The 19,365-nt window shown below is 41.4% G+C and overlaps 1 protein-coding gene across 4 annotated transcripts; it reads left to right on the top strand.

Annotated features, from left to right (window-relative positions):
• Positions 1-32: 32 nt before the first annotated feature.
• ggps1 (geranylgeranyl diphosphate synthase 1) lies at positions 33-13,183 on the top strand. 4 transcript variants are annotated; one of them, XM_085800701.1, is made up of 4 exons: positions 33-167; positions 2,900-2,997; positions 3,754-3,824; positions 11,478-13,183. In XM_085800701.1, the coding sequence occupies exons 1-4, from the start codon at positions 109-111 to the stop codon at positions 12,279-12,281; spliced, it is 1,032 nt and encodes a 343-aa protein (XP_085656827.1). In that variant the 5' UTR covers positions 33-108; the 3' UTR covers positions 12,282-13,183. The 4 variants fall into 4 exon arrangements, with proteins under 4 accessions (XP_085656827.1, XP_085656830.1, XP_085656829.1 ...); XM_085800704.1 differs by having other exon boundaries at positions 80-167; positions 2,905-2,997; XM_085800703.1 differs by having other exon boundaries at positions 125-598; positions 2,905-2,997.
• Positions 13,184-19,365: the final 6,182 nt, after the last annotated feature.

Here is a 19,365-nt window from a genome sequence, read left to right as displayed (position 1 = left end):
AAAATATCTATGGATGAAGTGTACGAAGTAATCTTACTGGGTGGTTGTCACAATACCGAGAGAAAAAACTACAACCCCCTAGCTGTGTGACACAAGGGTGTGTTCGATATGTTTCACAGACTGAACCGACAACTCGGAGCCGTGTGTGTTTCCCGTTTCCCAGACAGGTAGGGAGACCTTACCGGGCAGTGATGGCATATATCTGCAACACACAGTGTCCGAGGCACCCATGTTAGATTCCCCACCTCCTCTGCGCCTGCTCTGTAATGAAACTGAAGCATATATATATGCGCCTCATCAAAACTAGCCTGAGCTGAAAAGTGTCCGTACAGTCAACGGCTGAAACCGTTGTAGCCTAGCATAGCATCCGGTGAGTTGGCCATTTATACGGGGACCTAAAAATGATGTGAAAGTGTAGTTATCACAGTAATATCGCGCGCCGCGGTGAACTAGCGTTTATGTGGGAGTTGATATTTTGATAAAGAGAGGAAGAAAAATGGTCCACGGCGGTTTACAAGCGCGTTTTTGTTAGCCTGCGAATGTTAGCTTAGTAGCAGCCTGGCTAACTGGAGCGCAGGACCGACATACCGCGGCAAAGGTGGGTGGAGTTAAGGAAGGAGAGGAAGGAAACTGGCAGCTTGTCACATTACAAGCATTGTGATTTTTCAAAACTTTATTATCTGTGTGTTATAATTTGGGTCAGCTTAAATCAAACTTCATCTCTATTGTCGTCTAGGGCTGTACTTGAAGGGATGCACATTGTCCACACGAGTCATGACGTTCGAAAACTTGAAGCTTCACTCTTCAAAAACTTGTCCCGCCCAGTTTTGTATGCAGTGTAGTTGTGTTTTAGTTCTTAGGGTAATAGCTTTTCAAAGTGTACATGTAGGTGATTGAACTGAGAAATAGGAATGTGTTTTTACACTGTATTTCCTTTTTCTAAGTAGATTTATATTACACACCAAGCTGCCAGTGTGCAAATGCAGGGCTCTGTTGGTTATATGGCTTTTGAAAGCAAGGATGACTCAACAACTTCCTAACAAGGATCAATGTCTCTTAACACTAACTCAAGGAAACGTCATGGCAGTCTGATAGTTTAATGATATATACATGCATGCATACAACATAGCATAAATTAAGTTTGATAGGCATATTTATCAGTTTGCTGGATTTATTGGGCTGATAGTCTTTGTCAAGTCATTGTGGACATTACGGTCATTAACTACCACTTCCCATAGACAACCAAACCTTGTAATGGGTGACGGTTGGCTGTGATTCACTGGTAATGTGACTGTCATTTGATTAATGTGTCATCATGCACAAGCATTCATTGCTCTGCACATGCATTAGGCACCCAGTACACAAGATACACGATTTGTTTGTTTTGTCTTTAAAAAAAAAAAAAATCAACATGTCTAGCAACTCTTTGGGCAAATCTTGGAGGCATAGAAGAGAGTTGCCAATAATGCCCTCTTTTGTGTCTAGTCTGTGAGTGCTAGAGAGGTGGAGCAGCAGTTTCTAATCCAGACAGAGGCTGTGAGACACAAATGGCCTGGAAGTTAATAAGTAGTTTCAGTCACTGTTTCATTGTTGTTTGACAACAAAAACAGAAAAACACATTAAAGAGAACAGTTTTATTGTGAGTTGGCCTCAGATGTACTGTGAGTGCAGAGAATGAGTGTAGAGAATCAAATGGATATCCAGCTGACAGTAGGCGGAGTGCAAATATGACACAATGATGTCAGTTGTTTACAGCAGTTCGACAACAATTTTCAAAGTCACACATTGACCACATGTGGTCCAATCGTGCACCAGGTTATGATCTAGCCTCATTAATGTAAAGCCTTTTTACACACACATTTCCTCTGTCCCAGTTATTTAAAGGACAATCACAAAGAGGGCACATTTTGTCTACAATGCTGCAAAGTGTGTAGTAGCATTTTATATCTGATGTCAGTTACACTGAGCTGGCCTTCAAGTCTGACATTGTTCTTGTCATGTTCACACACTGTTGTCGTCTTTAACAACTCTGCAACACTACGTCCCCCAATCTGTTAAAGACCAGCTTTATGTGTGGACCTGCCAAGTAACAGATACAAGGAGCGTAACATGAACACACCACATGCAGCAATAATTAGAATTACACACTGCTGATTTTATTTTTGTTAATTTTGTACCAAACCTTTTAACATCGGATAGTAATGACCACTATTTATAACAGGCCATAGTGATGACTGGCTACATGAGTTCAGTGAGTCAGCTGTAATCTCATTTGAGGTGAAATTGTAGGTGATACATGATCTGATTTACTTTAGGTGGTGGGGTTGTCATTTTTTTGATGAGAATATAAATAAACCACACACCTCGAAGATGCAACATGGATGCTGACTCTTACCCTTTTAAAACCATCTTTGGTAGCAGAGGAACTTTAAATTGGCTCTTTTAATAGTTTTCTTGCATTTTACATTTCCCACAATTAAATGACAAACAGAACAGAAATTATGTCATGTGGTATTATTACCTCATTCCCACATTGAACTTTCAGGTGCTTGAAACTGATATGCCATTATAGATTTACACTATCTATGAAATGGTCTGTTGCCCCATTTGAATTAAAGTGATTTTAAAATTAAAATAAACACAAAAAACAGGCCAAATGGTATTTGAAAAAAATCAAACATCTTCAAAACAAATAGCCTCCCAGATCTTTATGTTTTGACAATGTAGTCAGCCAGTCAGAAAAGTGTTGTGAATAGTTGTTTTATTTGTTTGGATCCCCATTAGCTGCGCTCCAGAGCACCGCTAGTCTTCCTGGGGTCCACATTTAGTTATTGAGGTTAGAAAACACAGGATGTACACACCCTGACGAACAACACTTTTTGTGTTCCTTGTCGTCCAGTATAGATTTGTGTAAATTTGAAGCCATGGAGGGCGACTCAGAGGCAGCCAGTGAGCGAATTCTGCTGGAGCCTTACAAGTACTTGTTGCAACTTCCAGGTGAGTCTTTGAGAGCAGGAAGAGGTGAAGACATACAGATATGAAACTGAGAGATCATCAAAATCCATGTTGCTCAGTCCCTGTTAGTCAGACCACGTCATGGTGGAATGACGTGATTACTTACTACTTGAATTACTAAAATGATAAAGCTCTGTAATGTAGACATAATACTGAGAAATTAAAGAGCTTGAAATGAAAGTTAATTCAGTGCATCATTTGTAACATGATAATAATAATAAACCTGATAATAATAATACAAATAGAATTATTACATTTAATATGTAGAAAGGAATTTTAATAGCCGCTGTCAGGATACCATCTTTATTTGTTTACTCAGTTCTGACTGGTCACCCTTTGTCAGTGGAAGAGTGACTGACCTGAAAGCACAATTTCATTTGGGTAAATAGGACAAGTCCATAGAGTGTGATAATGTTTCCTCTGTAGCTCTGTAGTTGTGTCATTCAGGCTCATAAAACATGATAATTTTAAAGTCTTACAACAGGTATTTTAGTCATTCATCCAGGATCTTAAATCTGTTTTTGTCATGCTTAAGCAATACTTTTACTTTCCTCTGTAATGTTTACACAGGAAGACCCATGTCTTTAGGCCAGAATAGATTTTTATATTGCAACAATCGTTGCTGTGGAGGATGCAATTCAATTGCAGAATATCTTTTCCCCTTTCATTTGCATATTACAGTATGTATGTCTGTGATTATTAAAATGATTGAGCTTTTGCTTTCCACTCTCCCCTCAGGAAAGCAGGTGAGGACAAAACTCTCCCAGGCGTTTAACCACTGGCTCAATGTTCCAGAGGACAAACTGCAGGTGAGAAATCTGCCATTTCAAGCCTCTAACACTCAGAGTCAGAGCCGTCCAGCGTTTATTGTTGCAGATGGGCACAGCAAGGTGAAATGATTCCATGCTCACCCCAAGCAGGCAATTTATTTTGTAATTTAGCCAGGCTGTTTTGTCAGTATGAGTTGTTCCTAACTGAATGTAAATGTAAAACTTGAGTGTATTAGCTCAGAGCATCCATGATTCATCACTGTGGCTGAGGATCAAATCAAATGAATGAAAAAGGTGGAATAGCAAGTTCAACAGATATGTCGCCTTTTCTATCTTTGTTTCATTTACAATGTATAAAAATGCATCTTTTCTACTGATGATTTCAAACACTGAATTTACTTGCAGTTATGTGTAAATGGTGCTTCGGGGGCTGTTAGACAGTAATTCAATGTGGGTTTGCCAACATTAGTGGTGCCATTTCCTTTAAATCCTGTCAAAAGATAAACAATTTTTAGAAATGATTGTAAGTGATTAAAAAAGCTCTGGTGTTGCTCTGTGAGTGGCTGTTAGAGAACACGCCGGCACATCAGAAGATTTGGGGTTCAGGAGTTTTGTTGAAGTGATGTGTAGCTGTGTCAGATCAGGTCCTCTTCTGTTGTGGCGTTTTTTCAGTATTTCACCATTTTAATGATGCTGTCCCCACCTCCAGAACAGCACACGGAGTACCCATTAAACTGGAATAAGAATAGGGATCAATTTACATAAAATTGCAGCCTCAGACTGAATGAAATGTCAAAATGCTTGTCTTTTTATATTGACAAAAAAGTCACTAATTGTGCCACTAATGCATTTTGTATTTTTAAATCCTAAAGCATTAGTTTTGTGGTTATTCAAAGCATCACAGTGATGACGTCCTGCCCACTGTGGATCTATTCAGAACACTCTATTGTTATTTATTCTCCGTTTTGAAAAGGCCCTTTCTGACAGGGTAGCTTATATCTTCTATTTCATTTCAAGGATGTTGCACATGAATAATAATTTTATTTGACATCATTAAGACTATTTCTTAAGATTATGTTAAAACAAAGTAAAACAATGGGAAAGTTGAAACAGTGCTCTCAGACAATGCAGTCATTGGCTACAATAAAATAAAACTAAGAACTATACAACAGAGCCACAGTAAAGTCAGATTATCAAAGGCTTTCATTACTGTATTGTTTTGTGTAGGAATCTGCCTGACAACAGGTGCAGAAAGATAAATGAGAAGATGAACTAATCTCACTATAAATACATATTGCTGCTACAGTGTGTATGGCTTTAATTACAGTTTTTTCGATTGCTAAGACACATTTCTCGAAAGCTGCTCTCCTTTTCTCTAAACTGTGAACACAAACCCCAATTTTCAAGCTACATTCACAAAACCTCAGACTCTTCTTGCAAAACCAAACTTTCACATCAAAACAGTTCAATCTGTGCCCAAAACTGAACTATGTTGTCAAATCGTGCCCCGAGTCAATCAAAATTAAAAACACTACTGAGCAGTCACTAAACACTACCTAGAAAAATAGAAAACACAACGCTCAGGACATGAAGCTGTAGAAATACATGTTTATTGTTCACTCTAGGCTAAATGCATGTTGCAAAACAAAAAACCTGTGCATTTAGCACTTCTCTCCTTCCCTTTCTTTCACCCTCCTCCCTCCCTCCCCACATCCATTTCATCCCCTTTTCCTTCCTTCTTCTTTTTTCTTCCCAGTTCATCCCTCTTTCCCTCAACCTCTCTTCCTTCACCCTGTCGTCTCTCATCTTCTCCTCTTCCTCTCCTCCTCCTCTCCCTCCATAAATGCATGTTGCAAAACAAAAAACCTGTGCATTTAGCACTTGTACATAGTACTGTGTTAAAAAAAAAGTACAAAAAACAGAAATCCTGTGCATTTTACACGTAGCACTTGTACAGTACAAAAACAAACAGAAATCTTGTGCATTTAGCACTTGTATGCAGTAAACCTACGTAAAAATAAAGTACAAAAATATACAAATGAGAAGTGCATTACTCAGCCACAGCATCATTTCTCCGTACTGGGTCAGACCACAGGACTTCATCCTGAACTGGCTTATATAGTAGGCTATGTTCCCTCACATCATTGGACACAAGTGTGATCAATTTTGAGTTGTTGTGTTCAACCGATGAAACCTGTGCTTTAGTTGTGTTTGACTTTTGCCACCTGTGCTCAGCATTATGCAACACAGGTGCATCACAATGAAAATGTGTTGGTAAGTTGTGTCTAAACAGGTGAAAAGTGCTGATGGTTTTGCCAAAAGAGTGAATTCAATCAGTGGGTTCAAGCAACTGAGAATTTGGTTCAGACAATAGGGTTTAGTGTTTTAGCAATTGAGAAAAACTGTAATCCACTACATTCTTCATTGTCATCAATTTCTATGTCCTGCTTTGGTGCTTTTTCTCCTTTTAAATATTTACCTTTTCCACGTCAAGGACAAGAATCTATTTCAATAGACTCTGCCAATACTCCCATCAGTGCAAAGAAATCTGCTTGTATAAGGTATAGTCTCTGTTAAAATACGTTTCTGGTGAGAGACAGGGGTGTTGTGTTTCTGGAAGGAGTTGAAGCAAGTTAAAGAACTGAATTCAGGTGTCCTTAAAAACTATGTTCAGTTTGATACCAAGTCTTTAAAGCTCTGCGTTATTTTGTGCCATAGTCACAGTATATATTAGTACATCATGGATCCTCTTAGTGAATAATGGTCTTTTTTTGTGATATTGGGATGTCTATAGGCCTCATTTTACACTTTTCTGGTGTTTTATTTAACGATCTGATTGAGCCATATATATTATATTTGTGGTCTCTGAATAATGGCTGTGTGCATTTTCTGTGAACGCTTTGATGCTTACGGTATATAGGAACTTGTAATACATTTTTTTTAAAAGATGAGGAAATCTTGCTTAATACAATATGTGGCTTTTAAAACCAGTTACTTTATGCATTAAAATGAAATGGGTGATGTTAGTTAATGGTCTTACTATACACTATATTCCAGCAGGACCAGAGGAATTGTAGTGACAAGGAAACATTTGAAAGCATTCAGGGGTTATTTATTTTGTATTGAAGATATACTGCACGCACATTAATCTCCAGTGAGGGACTACTGCTTTCTCAGCTTCCTGCGTTCCTGATTAGTATGATTCACCTGATCTACACCTCCACTCATCTATTACCATGGTGTAATATATTCTTGGAGGCTGCCTGACTACATTGTAATAGACACATTGAAGCCCCTATACAGATAACAGGGACAGGGTGAATGAATTTACTGCATTTTCTCAGCCATATTAATTTTAAGTGAACGGTTCAAGACTTATTGGTGTTATTGAACAGGACACTTACCACTGTCCTTTTCTTACATGATTGCATTAGCATTGTAGTGACTTCATAGTAGTGACCTATCCACTGATGAAGATTCCCAGATTTATCTGGACATAACTTTCACAGTGCAGCATGTGAAGTGCAGTGTCTGTCAGGTCTTGGTCGCTGTTCAACAGGTTTCCCTTTGTCCTGAATATTTCAGAGTCCCTTTGCTTTGGTCACTTTCTCTTCTAGAGTGCAGTCAACCCGCCCCCCTGTTGGTTGTATGTATTCAAATAAGCAAATTCAGTTTGCAAAATTAAAAAGGCTTGATATTCAGAGTGGCTTTTTTTTTACATGTAGCTGCATGTCTTCACTCAAGTGCTGACATTTTCAATTCAGGAGTGCATGTGCTCCTTGAGGCTACAACGACGCGTTACTCTGGAGTTTGACTGATCGGTTTTTGATGTCGTTCTGTTGCCTACATTCATATGTAGATTGTTTCCAAATCTACTTTTGTTCTCCTGATAATTCCACCTCAGACAGAATTTCCTTGTTATTGTACAGCAGGTAGTTGAGGTTTAATCTACCTCACATATCAAAGAACTGCCCCCCCTCTCCTCCTCTGCGTAGCAGCTCTGTAAACTCCTGCTGAACCCATCATGCAGACTGAGAGCACTCCTCTCATCATCATTAGCACGCTGCTGCCAAGAAGTCGCCGCCATGGAAACAGCCATGCCTTCAGATAGATGGAGGCAGCGACAGTAGCACACTGTCTCATTCATTTGGCTGTGCATTTTTTATCAAGCCCCATATTGTGCTCCTGACTGTGCTGTGTAGTACGGCGCAGGTGGAGGTTTGGGAAATTCCCCTGTAGACATCAGTTGCCTTGCAACCTTTAGCTGCCCGTCTTCCTCTTGTTCTCTCTGACAATGTGGAAAGGTTAGCTTCTATTTACTGTCTTCTGTCTTTTATTTTAACAACATGTGTCATTCATCTGAATATCTGCTGCCTGGAGCTCAGAGCTTCTTGTAGGCTGTAAAGTGACTGCTGCAGAGTCAGACTATAATGTAGCTGCCTCCATGGGCAAATAACTAGGATGAGGGTGGCAGGCTGGCGAATTAAATATGATGTGTGGCAACTCATAACTGCTGGACAGTGTAATAAGGTCAAATTCCTGCCATCAAATCTGTAAAGTGGTGGAGGATTAGCATCACATGGAGCAGATAAGAAGTTGTGACAGTAGCAGATTGTATTGTAGTAAAGGCTGAATCAAACTAGACAGTACATTTATATGGTATTGGATTTCCCTCAGGAAAATTGTTAAGCTGTTGTAGTGAACCTGATGTCACATTAGTTAGTTCATAATGGTCTAAGCCAGAGGTCTTAAGGGGGGTCCGCGGAGGTGCTGCACGGGGGTCGTGGAATTTTTTTGGTTGAGTAGTAGTATTTCTTTTAGTTTCCACATTTGTTCCAAATAAAAACGTCAATTTGAAAAGCTTGTCTGCATGATAATCATGCAGTTGACAGACAATGTTGATATTGGCATTGGTATCAGTTAACAAGGTTTGTTTATAAATGGCAGAGGGATGGCCCCGCTACTCACTCTACCTGTAGATGTTTAAAATAAAAACATGAATATATGAACCTGTGTATTATTTGAATAGCTTAGTATTTAATGCACAATAACAAGGTATGTTGTTTATACATGGCACTAGGCCCAGTTTAATATAAAACACAATTTTATACAATATAATAGGGGGTCCCTGCTCCATCTCTCCATCAGTTTGGCGGCCCTTTGCCTGAAAAACGTTGAAGACCCCTGGTCTAAGCAGAAAACACACTTGTTAAATGCACGACCCTTGTTGTATGAAATGACTCCTCTGTTTTTTTCCCTCTAAATATTAATATTTTGTTTCCTAAAATGTGTTTTTTTTATGTTGACAGCACAGGTGGTGTTTGTTTTCAGTGAACTGACCTGTCTCCACTACAAAACCCCATAATGTCAGCTAGTCAATTAGGTAGTAGCTCCATCCAGTGTTGGCCAGTACACAACAGTTGACAAGCATAAAGAGGACATCAACAGGGCATCAACTAATGACATTTTTTTTTAAAACACATCCAGAACATAAATCCCAGATTAAGGTTATGATCTGGTTTCCTGAGTGTTTACAAAAAGTGGTGGGACATCTGTCATGTTTAGTTTTATTTGCTCACTGAAGCTGCTCTGTGAGATGAATGAGACAGCAGTTTTGAATGACACAGTCCAGTAGGCGTGCTGTGTGATCACGTGGGAGGACGTATTAAACCCTTGGCCTGACTACAACAGTCTTCCCGCCTGACTCTGGTGTTTGCTTGCGTGTGCGGCGGTTAAACTCTCCTCTGGTCCGTCTAACTGAGACAGGCTTATACACGTACATAACTGACTTGTCTGTTCCAGAGTTGTTTCCCCTCATTATATTGGACTCAGTGCACTCGTTTGTTGTGAAGGAGTCTCTGCATTCTTAATGGATCACTGATTGTAGCTTTGGCAAACAGAGAGAGTTTCTGTGTCAATAACCTCTGGTGATAATCAATGAAGTCTTGCGAAGCAGTGAAGGCACTCGGCACTTAAACAGCAGCATTATACAGCAACAGGCGGACTAATTAGATTCCTTGGAGAAGCCAGACACAAAGTCCAAAAAAAAGCTTGAAAGCTGCCGGAGCCTGTGTTTGGGTTTGATAGGTGTTGCTGTGATCTGAGAGTGTTGTTGATGTGAATTTCAAATCTTGTCTTGATTGTGCCCTTGTTCTTCTTATCCCGGCAGGAAATTGTAATTCACAAGCGTGACTGTTTGTCTCTTTGCAGTAAACCTGTAAACCCCGAGACTGTGTTTTTGTCTACATAATATCCCGCCTTCTCACTACTCATGGTAGCCAACAACCCCCCCACCCCCCCGCCCCCCTTTCTCTTGTGAGTGCCTCACTGAGGTTGCAGGGTGAGCGAGTGTCGGGACCCTGCCGAGGGAAAGGTTGTGTTTGGCGGATGAACTGCTCAACCCAGCCCAGCCTTGGCCATCTGCCTGACCCACTGAGCCTCTCTTTGTGCTCCCCAGCCCCTTTCATTACCAGGCCACACCACTTGTCTTTTAAATCAGCACAGCCACTCCAGCAGGGCCGCGCTGCCAGCCCAGGACAGCAGACACCTGATGGCTGCCCCCGGCTGTTTTGTGTCAAACACGGGCCCGAGACGAAGCCATTTTTGGTTATCAGATTTTAAGATGGCAAACAGCGGCTGTGGGCTCCACTGATGAACGATTACTGCAGTGATCTGACATTAGTTGAGCAAGAAAAGTCTCTATCTCTACCACATGTTTTTTTTGCACAATACCCATGACTCACCACAACAGCACATGTGTGTCATGGTTGATAATAGCTCGTATTGTATGAAAGCTGCTGCAGTCTGTCGGTAGGTTTAGGTTAAGTCCTCACTCAGCCCTCGTCATTCTGTCTTCAGAGGAGGTGAAAGTGCACTCGGCCCTGCGGCATCATGTGACTGCGTTTCCTCTGAACTCATCAAGCCACCGTTGCTCTCTCTCTGGCACAACAGACGGGTTTTAGAGCAAAGCAGATAGAACTGAGCATGTGCTTGGTTTGTTTCTGATGAGGAGCCACTGGTGGAACAAGCGTGTAGACATGGCACCCTCTGCTGTATGCAAGTTGTAATGCATAATTTACACAGAGCTCCTGAGAACCTGTTAGCTTCTCTCTCACTAATTAATGACAATGGGAAGTAAGTTTCTTCCCCCTAGTACTGCTAATCATGGCAGTGATTTGGACATGTTACTTTTAAAAGGTAATTAATTATAGTTACTAGTTACTTTCTCGAAATTGTAAAAGTAACTAATTACCAGGAAAAGTAACTGTTGTGTTTCTTTTTTTATAAAATGCTCAAATATGTCAAATTACTTGGACATGCCCCCCCTAACCAATTGTAACCGTTTATCTGAAACTAACTAACTCACTCAGAATTCTGTGCGGAGGAATACCGAGTGAGTTGGTTAGATCCAGATAAACAGCTTTTTTCCGACAAGTTGATGGACTGAAAAAAAGCGTATATAACATACACTTAAATGGGTGTATTTTATTTTGTGATGGGACTTCTTGAGTGAAGTAACGGCGAAATAGCGGGAGAAACCGTAACTTTTTTTCACTACTCGTTACTGAAAAAAGTAGCACCATATAAGTAACGCCATTAGTCCCATCACTGGCAGTGATAGTAGTAAAGTAAGTAAATGCAGCCTTTAAAGCTTTTTATTAATTGATGTCATTATCATTGTGTCATGTTCAGGTGATCATCGAGGTGACGGAGATGCTGCACAACGCCAGCTTGCTCATAGATGACATTGAGGACAGCTCCAAGCTGCGGCGAGGCTTCCCCGTGGCCCACAGCATCTACGGTATTCCCTCCGTTATCAACTCTGCCAACTATGTTTATTTCTTGGGTTTGGAGAAAATGTTGACCTTGGAGCATCCCGAGGCCGTGAAGGTATTTACCCGGCAGCTGTTGGAGCTGCACCGAGGCCAGGGCTTGGACATTCACTGGAGGGACAACTACGTCTGTCCCACCGAGGAGCAGTACCGCAACATGGTGCTGAAGAAAACCGGCGGGCTCTTTGGCCTGGCCGTGGGCCTGATGCAGCTCTTCTCCGACTGGAAACAGGACCTGAAACCCCTCCTGGACACACTGGGTCTCTTCTTCCAGATCCGAGACGACTACGCCAACCTCTGTTGTCTCGAGTACAACGAGAACAAAAGCTTCTGCGAGGACCTGACTGAAGGCAAGTTCTCGTTTGTCACCATTCACGCCATATGGTCACGACCGGAGAGCACCCAGGTGCAGAGCATCCTGAGGCAGCGCACGGAGAACGTAGACATCAAACGATACTGTGTGGACTATTTGGAGAAGACGGGCTCATTCGCCTACACTCGCCAGACTCTTCGGGATCTAGAGTCGGAGGCCTACCGTCTCATCACGAGCTTGGGGGGAAACCCTCAACTGGAGAACCTGATCAAACTCCTCAGCGAAATGCACATAAAGGCCGAGGCCAAAGCAGAAACAAGCACCGAGCCCCACTCCATCCAAAAACTCTGACCTCATCCACCGCTCACCCAGCTGCACACTCTTACTAACACTGAGGCTTTACACACAACACGTACAGATGTGCACATTCCCTCAAAAGGATAACACGCACACTGCATGTAACTCTCACAAAGCACTTTGAGGCACAATACATCATTAAACGTGAATACTTGAATTGTGGTAGACAGCTTTCAGCGTTCAGCAGCTGTGATGCAGCAAAGCAGCTCCAAACGTCGCCTTTATCTTCTGTGTGCTGGATGGCTTCCTTCAAATGTTGCTTAAACAAAGTACACATCCCTGTATCCAGGTGTATCTGTGCAGTCAGTGGAGGAAATCAATTAAAACAGAGTGGAAAATGTAAATTAGTTCTGGTTTTAGCTTTGCGTTTTCGGAAAAATGAAAAATAACAAGATGGCAAAAAAAACAAAAAAGCTTAAAAGCCTTCCTTTTGATGTGTGATACGGTGCATACAAATTGTTTTTCATGTTTTGCCGCTACGTTGAAATGTATTATTTTATCCAGGGCTGTTATTTCTGAAGTCCCTATTTAAAATAAGATGTGGATGTCTGTCTCGAGTGTGCAATGTGTGATTTGTGGATCCTTAATCATTAAGCTGCCAGAGTGCCAATCCTGCAGAAGAGACCTCTGCAACTCACTCGTCCACTTGTTACGTAACATGCTTGTATTATATGCAAAGCAGAGCTTACGTTGTTTATGTTCACTTGTATCTGAAAAGCTGCGTTGATGCTGCGGCTTGTTGCAGACGGTGTTTCCATCTGGTTCAGAATCAGCCCAGTTCGTCATGTTGACAATATTTCATTTGGCTGAGTCAGTTTTGATATTTGGAGGTGGACGCTGTGCTGCCCTTTTGAACTTTTTGGGAGTTATTGAATAAAAAAAACCTTTACTGATAACCTGTGGGCTTGACTAACTTCTGAAATAAATCTCTACATCTGCCTGTTGCAAAGCTGGCGTGGCTGTCGTTGTTTTGAAATGAACATGTGTAACATTTAGGGAGGGGTGGACTCTCTTCTCCAGGGATGAGCAGCACCATCTACTGAGCACACGGGTGTAACTGACAATCAAAACGTGACTAACACAAAGTTGTTTGTGTGTGAGTTTTTCTGCCTTTTCATTTTTCTTGTTTTGTTTTTTTTTTACTATAGTAACTTGCATCTTCCTGCTATGGACCTCTGGTGTCTTATTGAGGCTCACGCTTCCAAATTTACCCGACGCATGCACGCACGGCTCCACCATCACAAAACATTGAGTCATCATTGTCCACAGTATATGAAAGCATCAGCTCCTATTGCACCAGAGCTGTGTGTGATACTTTTGCAACTGCATTCTGATCAGCACAGGCGGCGAGGCGAGGCGAGGCTGATGCAAGTTATTACAGAATTGCCTGCCATGTGTTTTGTCTTGAAGAACCTTGACTGAATACTCACAGGGTGGTTGCTATGGATGTGGATGGCGTTTTCACAGCGACTTTGGTCTGAAATACAGGGCACCAGTCATCTAAATCCGTTATTATCTTCCGCTTCTGTTAATACCATTGTGAGTTTTTTCCTCAGCTGCTGAAAAGAGGCGCAGCCCTGCGGACAGAGGCTATCTGTCCCAGACAGCCCTGTTGACTCACTGAAGCTCCTGCTCTTGACAGCCTGCAATTCAATTAATTGTGTGTCTGTTGGATTGAATTGTGCTTCCTTTCAAAACACATCTATTCATCAAAATGTCAAATTCTTGAAAATCTACAGGACCGGTTCCTTTACTAATTTTCCATCCAAGCAGCCACAAGTGCAAGGGAAATGCGATGCAAATGCATTTGTGATTTGATAAACAGCGAGAGACGTATGAAGTGGCTTTTGCAGAGCTGACTTAAGTCCATCACAATAATCAAAGCCTCTCACGGTTCTCATTTCTTCTCTCCCACTCTCTAGGTTGACTAGATTGATTTTCTCCACCCACAGTGTCTGAGTTCTGTTTGAGAGCAAAACAGAATAGCTTTTGTGTGAAGAGCGACATGGCTCACTCACTGTCTCCCTCATCCTCTGCAAGCTTTGGATTATTTATCGCTGGGCTGCGCTTTACACATTTGTGTTTCTTGGTAGCACTCCAGTGGATATTTCATAAATATTCTCGTGGCATCAACAAAAATTGCTGTGAATGGAAGTAGACGTGTGTGTTTACACACCTTCACTGATTTCTGTGATGCTGCTGATCAGAAGCGTCACTCTCTAGAGTCGCATACATTTTTTAAAACTGTACTTACTTGGGTAAAGTTTTCTTTGGCTGCTGTTTTTTTTATTTTTTTCCAGGTGCACCTTGTTTGACAGATGTACAGTTTTACACATTTATACCTCAACAGCTGTGAGAAGAAACACAGTCCTTTACTGTAGGGATGCTGAGACGCTCCACTGGAGCAAATGGCAGGACATTTTATTGATCTACAAGAGTCTCTGAAGAAAACCAGCAGCAGAACCCCTCCATGGTTTCACAGTGACTTTAACTGGTCTATGTATTGAACCATGTTCCAGGAAAGACGTATTAAAGGGCAGAATCACCAATTTGCTCTCAGCTACGTCTACAGATACAACCACAGGTTATAGTCCTTGGCTTTGTCCGTTCATTCCTGCTGATGAAATAAGGTCACAACTTTATACACTTAGATGCTCCGAAACAGCTGCACACTTGGCGGGGAGCGTTTTCAGTCCCAGACGTGGTGCACCGGTATGGGTGACATTAGGATGCTCTTGGCTCATCGCTCTCTCTCTGTCTTTTCACAGCGTTTGTTGAAAATCAGAATGTATCATCCTTTAATACGATTTGACGCCCGGGCTTCATGAAAAGCTCCATTCACTTCACAGTATTCGTTGCAGTGTGGTTATCAGATTCATGTCAGTGTTCGCAGAACAACACGTTCTCATGCATAATTCTGCCGACACTCAGGTATCTGTAAAAAACCTCGCTGCGCCCTCTCGTCCCACCGGGGATAAAGAGGAATAACAAAGTACTCACTCGACTCCACCTGCGATCGCCGAGTCCTTCATGTCTTCTGACTGGGAACTGATTAAAGGGACACTCCAGCAATTTTACACTTTTGCACTATTCATCATGTGAGATGCTTTGCTGATATGGTCTGTTTAAAAGTCAGAGTATGGGAAATGTAGGATCCAGTGTTTCTGGAGCCTGACCCATAAAAGCGTCATCCTCTGCTGCGTGTTATTTTAAAAAATACATTTGTCTTCCAACTTTGTGCGAGTATAAGAATAAATTGCTGGAGTGATCCTTGAACGTTGAACTCAGGGCAACTGGATTCACTTCGATGACATCATGACATTTCCTGTATTCATGGCGTTTCATCAGGTTACACCGGATGACTGAGTGGTTTCCAAGATTCTCATCACCAGCCCCGATGAGCTAATTCATGATCCTCTTAAGACAGAATAATTGTCAATAATGGTTCGGTAATGACTGAGCTAATTATCTCTCGCAAATAGTATCATAGTAAATCTGCCACGATGCTGCAGCAGGGGTCAAGTGAGCTTATGAAACTCCATGATTCACTCAGTGGTTGCATCACTTTGTCAAAGACGCGTGTAATTATCTGCACAGCCTAATAGCCGAACCTTCTTCCGAATGCATCTTGTAACCGAGCCACAATGTCACACATTTCGCAGCTGTGTTCTGCAAATGTTTGGAGGAAGAAAAAAAAGAAAGAAAAGAAGTGACAGACACAACCTCACCAGCCCGAGAAAGTGTAGCTGCATAGAAATGAGAGTGAGCGAGCTGTGGGTGCGATTTCAGATTGGGAATGAAAATGTTGCCCCATTAGGGCATAGTTGTTTGTCTAATAATATCCCCTCATTCCTGTGAATCAGAATCAGACAGAAATACTCGTTTTGGATGCTGGGTGTCATGAATAAATGATTTCCTCCTCGTTTTACTGCACACAGGAGGAGGAGGAAGGGGGATGGGGGGGTTGATGGAGATGAGGTGGCTGATTGACAGCAACGTGTAATGCTCAGTGAGGAGAGTTTGTTTGAATGAGTATGCAGATGCACGCCACTCAGCAGACTGTAAGCTCCTCTTTCTAAGATCTCAGACAGCTTTGCCTCAACTCAATCTGCTGCATCTTCACTTTGAAGCCACAGGTACGTTTTAATTTGATCCATAATATACTGTGTGCTGTTGTTGCTCTAAAATAAGATGCTGTTATTACACATGCCCTCATTAGTGGCACATGATCCATGAAGCGACACACTGCACAAACCATTCGGAGTAGAACTAAGCACCCCAGGGGATGGGGGAGAGGTTACATGGTGCTACATTCAGGAAGCTAAATATATCTAGGATGACAAAGTGAGGTGATGCTGATCTTTATTGTATTTACAGTAAGCTGCAGCCCACCAGGAGGCTGCTGGCGCCACAGGATTCAAATGAGAGCGCAGGCCAGTCAGCAAATAAACAAAAGAAGTTGAAATGGCTTGCTGGGAATAAACAGTTGAAAAGTGTAAATGTAAAAATAGTTGGTGACAGTGAAGCTGAAACAGGTGGAATAAGCTGAATTATAGATGAAGAGTTGAAATGAGTCGAGTATTTACAGGAGGCGTTTGAAACAAATGACCTAAATATTCATACACTCTGTCGTTGTGATACTTATAAATGGAATTAAAGTAAAAACAAATGTATCCCCTTTTCACCCCCAAGGACCCTTGGGGGTCCCCGAACCCCACTTTGTGAATCAGAATGTAGGCTTAGGTTATACACTGCCCGTCCAAAAAAAAAGTCACCACTTGGATTTAACTAAGATAATAGGTAAGAGCCTCCCATTGGATAATTACTGCATGGATGATAATGGTTCAGCTGGCAACAACTTATTTTACCCTGACTGAATTATTGGCATGCATAAGGCAAATAAAACATCTAAGGAGATAACTGAGACTACTAAATTGAGTTAAGAACTGGCCAACGCATTATTAAAAACTATAAGGATAGTGGGGAAGCATCGTCTTCAAGGAAGAAATATGGTCCAATGGTCCAGACCTTAACCCCATTGAGAATCTTTGAAAAATTAATGCAACTCTGGACGGAAATAAATGTTGTGACATTGCAGAAGCTTATTGAAACGATGACGCAGCACATGCATGCCGTAATCAAAGATAAAGGCTATTATTTTACCCATGTTATATTATTTTACCCATGTTATATGCCTTTTAGATTCTTTGATTTGTTTTTATATGTAATGTTATGTCTTATGTAAGATTTTGTGTCTTTATTTCTGATGCTTTTATTTATTACCCTGTACAGCACTTTGGTGGATGCTTTAAAGTGCTCAACAAATAAAGTTGGATTGGATTGGATAAAGGCGGCCCGATGAAATGTTAGAGTGTGTGACTCTTTTTTTGGGACAGGCAGTGTATATGTACAAAAGAAACAGGTAATGTACAAACAATGTTTACAACTGAATTTTACATGAGGTGTAAACAAAACCCCAGTTAATAATCAGTTGATATTTGGCACACGGTGAGAGAGTTGTTGATGATAAAGAACCACACACACACACATACATACATTCACTCTTCATCTGGGCTGTGATGAGGTATCAGACAGAAAAAAAAAGACTCCACACACTCAAGTGAAATGAAGTGTCTGTCATGACGAAAAATAGGACTCAAATTTGTAACGTCAACACACAGTCTCGCATTCAATCTGCAAACGCGAGACGATGATGAGTTTGGGGAAGAGGTGAGGCTCGAGATGAAAAGAATTTCATAAATACAATTAACTGGAGCGGCCAACTTCCCTCTCTTTTCTCCGAGCGCTGCTTGTCACAGGTTAAACGGATGATTGCACTTTCGTGGCAAAATATTAATAGAGTGAAAATAAGTCAGTGGTTCAGAGAATTGTAGTCTTGTCGTCTCTTAGAAAAATATTATTACACACTCACACATGCGAGGAGAACACTCGAGGGCACAGACTGTTCAACATGTGTAGGGTCTGTTTACATCACACGTGTGGATGAATCAGATGTTCTGGGTCTGTGTGACACGAGTGGAGGCTTTTCATTTTGTTTAGGCTACTTGTCAACGTTTTCCAGTTCTGCTTCTTTTAGTCTTTTAAGCATCTACGCAAATATTGATCTCAGAGAGAGCAAAGGAATTATTTTCACACTGTCTAACTCTTACTTAGACCAACACAAGGCTTTTCCCTTCAAACATGAAGCAGTTCCTTCTGCAATCAATAAAACACATTAAACAATCTGCACGGTGTTTTACTTTTTAAGTGCATATTGGCAGGAGATTAAATATAAAAGTAATAATAAGTTTCCTATTATAATTAATGGCTGCAGTTTGTAAGTAAACATGTTGCAATTTGTCTCGGAGGTGGATTCAGTGGATGTGATCTGGGTGTGAGAGAGAACAGGCTCCAGTGAAGGAGGCAGATTTGGAGCGTATAAAAAAAAAGCAAATAATTTAAACATTTTACATCAGTGAGTGACAACATCCCTAGAGCGTTTATCAAAGTTTACACAAATCCAATAACTTCATCTCCTAAAGAAGCCACTAGAGCAGAAATGAGAAGCGGGCTTTTCTTCCCCCCCTCATCCGCGTGTTATTTCCACGCTTCTCTCGGCTCACAATGAAGGGCTTGGAGCCAAATCAGCGGGGAAAGGCTGATGGGGTGAAAAACGCCGTGCTTATCTATGTAGGAGAGTGGAACGGTTGCGGATGTGACTTTGTTATCATGCAGCTCACTGAAAGAGAGCAGGCGAAAAGTAGAGGAAGAGGAGGGAGAGAGAGCCACGCTCCAATGTCAGGTTAATTGCAGGAATAGATTTTTTTGGCAGGTAGGATGTTCCCTAAAGGAAATAAACGACTTGTATTATCCCCCATTAGTAAAATATCCAGCTTCATCTTTCATTATTTACATAAAAATAAACAGCGAGGCAATCCAATCCTCCAGACTGGGCATCAATCACATGGCTGTACTTCAATAAACAAACGCATCACTGCAGCGGCTGTGAGCATACGCTCAGAGGAGCTCATCAAAAAAAAAAAAATCCCACACCACATTTGATTCATGTCAACATTTT

This window comes from Trachurus japonicus, chromosome 15 (genome assembly GCF_045865225.1).
Source record: "Trachurus japonicus isolate A0001 chromosome 15, Traja_1.0".
Lineage (NCBI taxonomy): Eukaryota > Metazoa > Chordata > Actinopteri > Carangiformes > Carangidae > Trachurus > Trachurus japonicus.
Note: the sequence above shows the minus strand (reverse complement) of the source record. Positions and strands in the feature narration are given on the sequence as shown.

What these genes read in the sequence shown, in the direction of transcription:
- ggps1 (XM_085800701.1), top strand. Translation starts at nt 109, where the DNA reads ATGTTTCACAGACTGAACCGACAACTCGGAGCCGTGTGTGTTTCCCGT. An exon ending in GTTTCCCGTTTCCCAGACAG is followed by an intron (nt 168 to 2,899) that starts GTAGGGAGACCT and finishes CTTGTCGTCCAG; the next exon opens with TATAGATTTGTGTAAATTTG. An exon ending in GTACTTGTTGCAACTTCCAG is followed by an intron (nt 2,998 to 3,753) that starts GTGAGTCTTTGA and finishes CTCTCCCCTCAG; the next exon opens with GAAAGCAGGTGAGGACAAAA.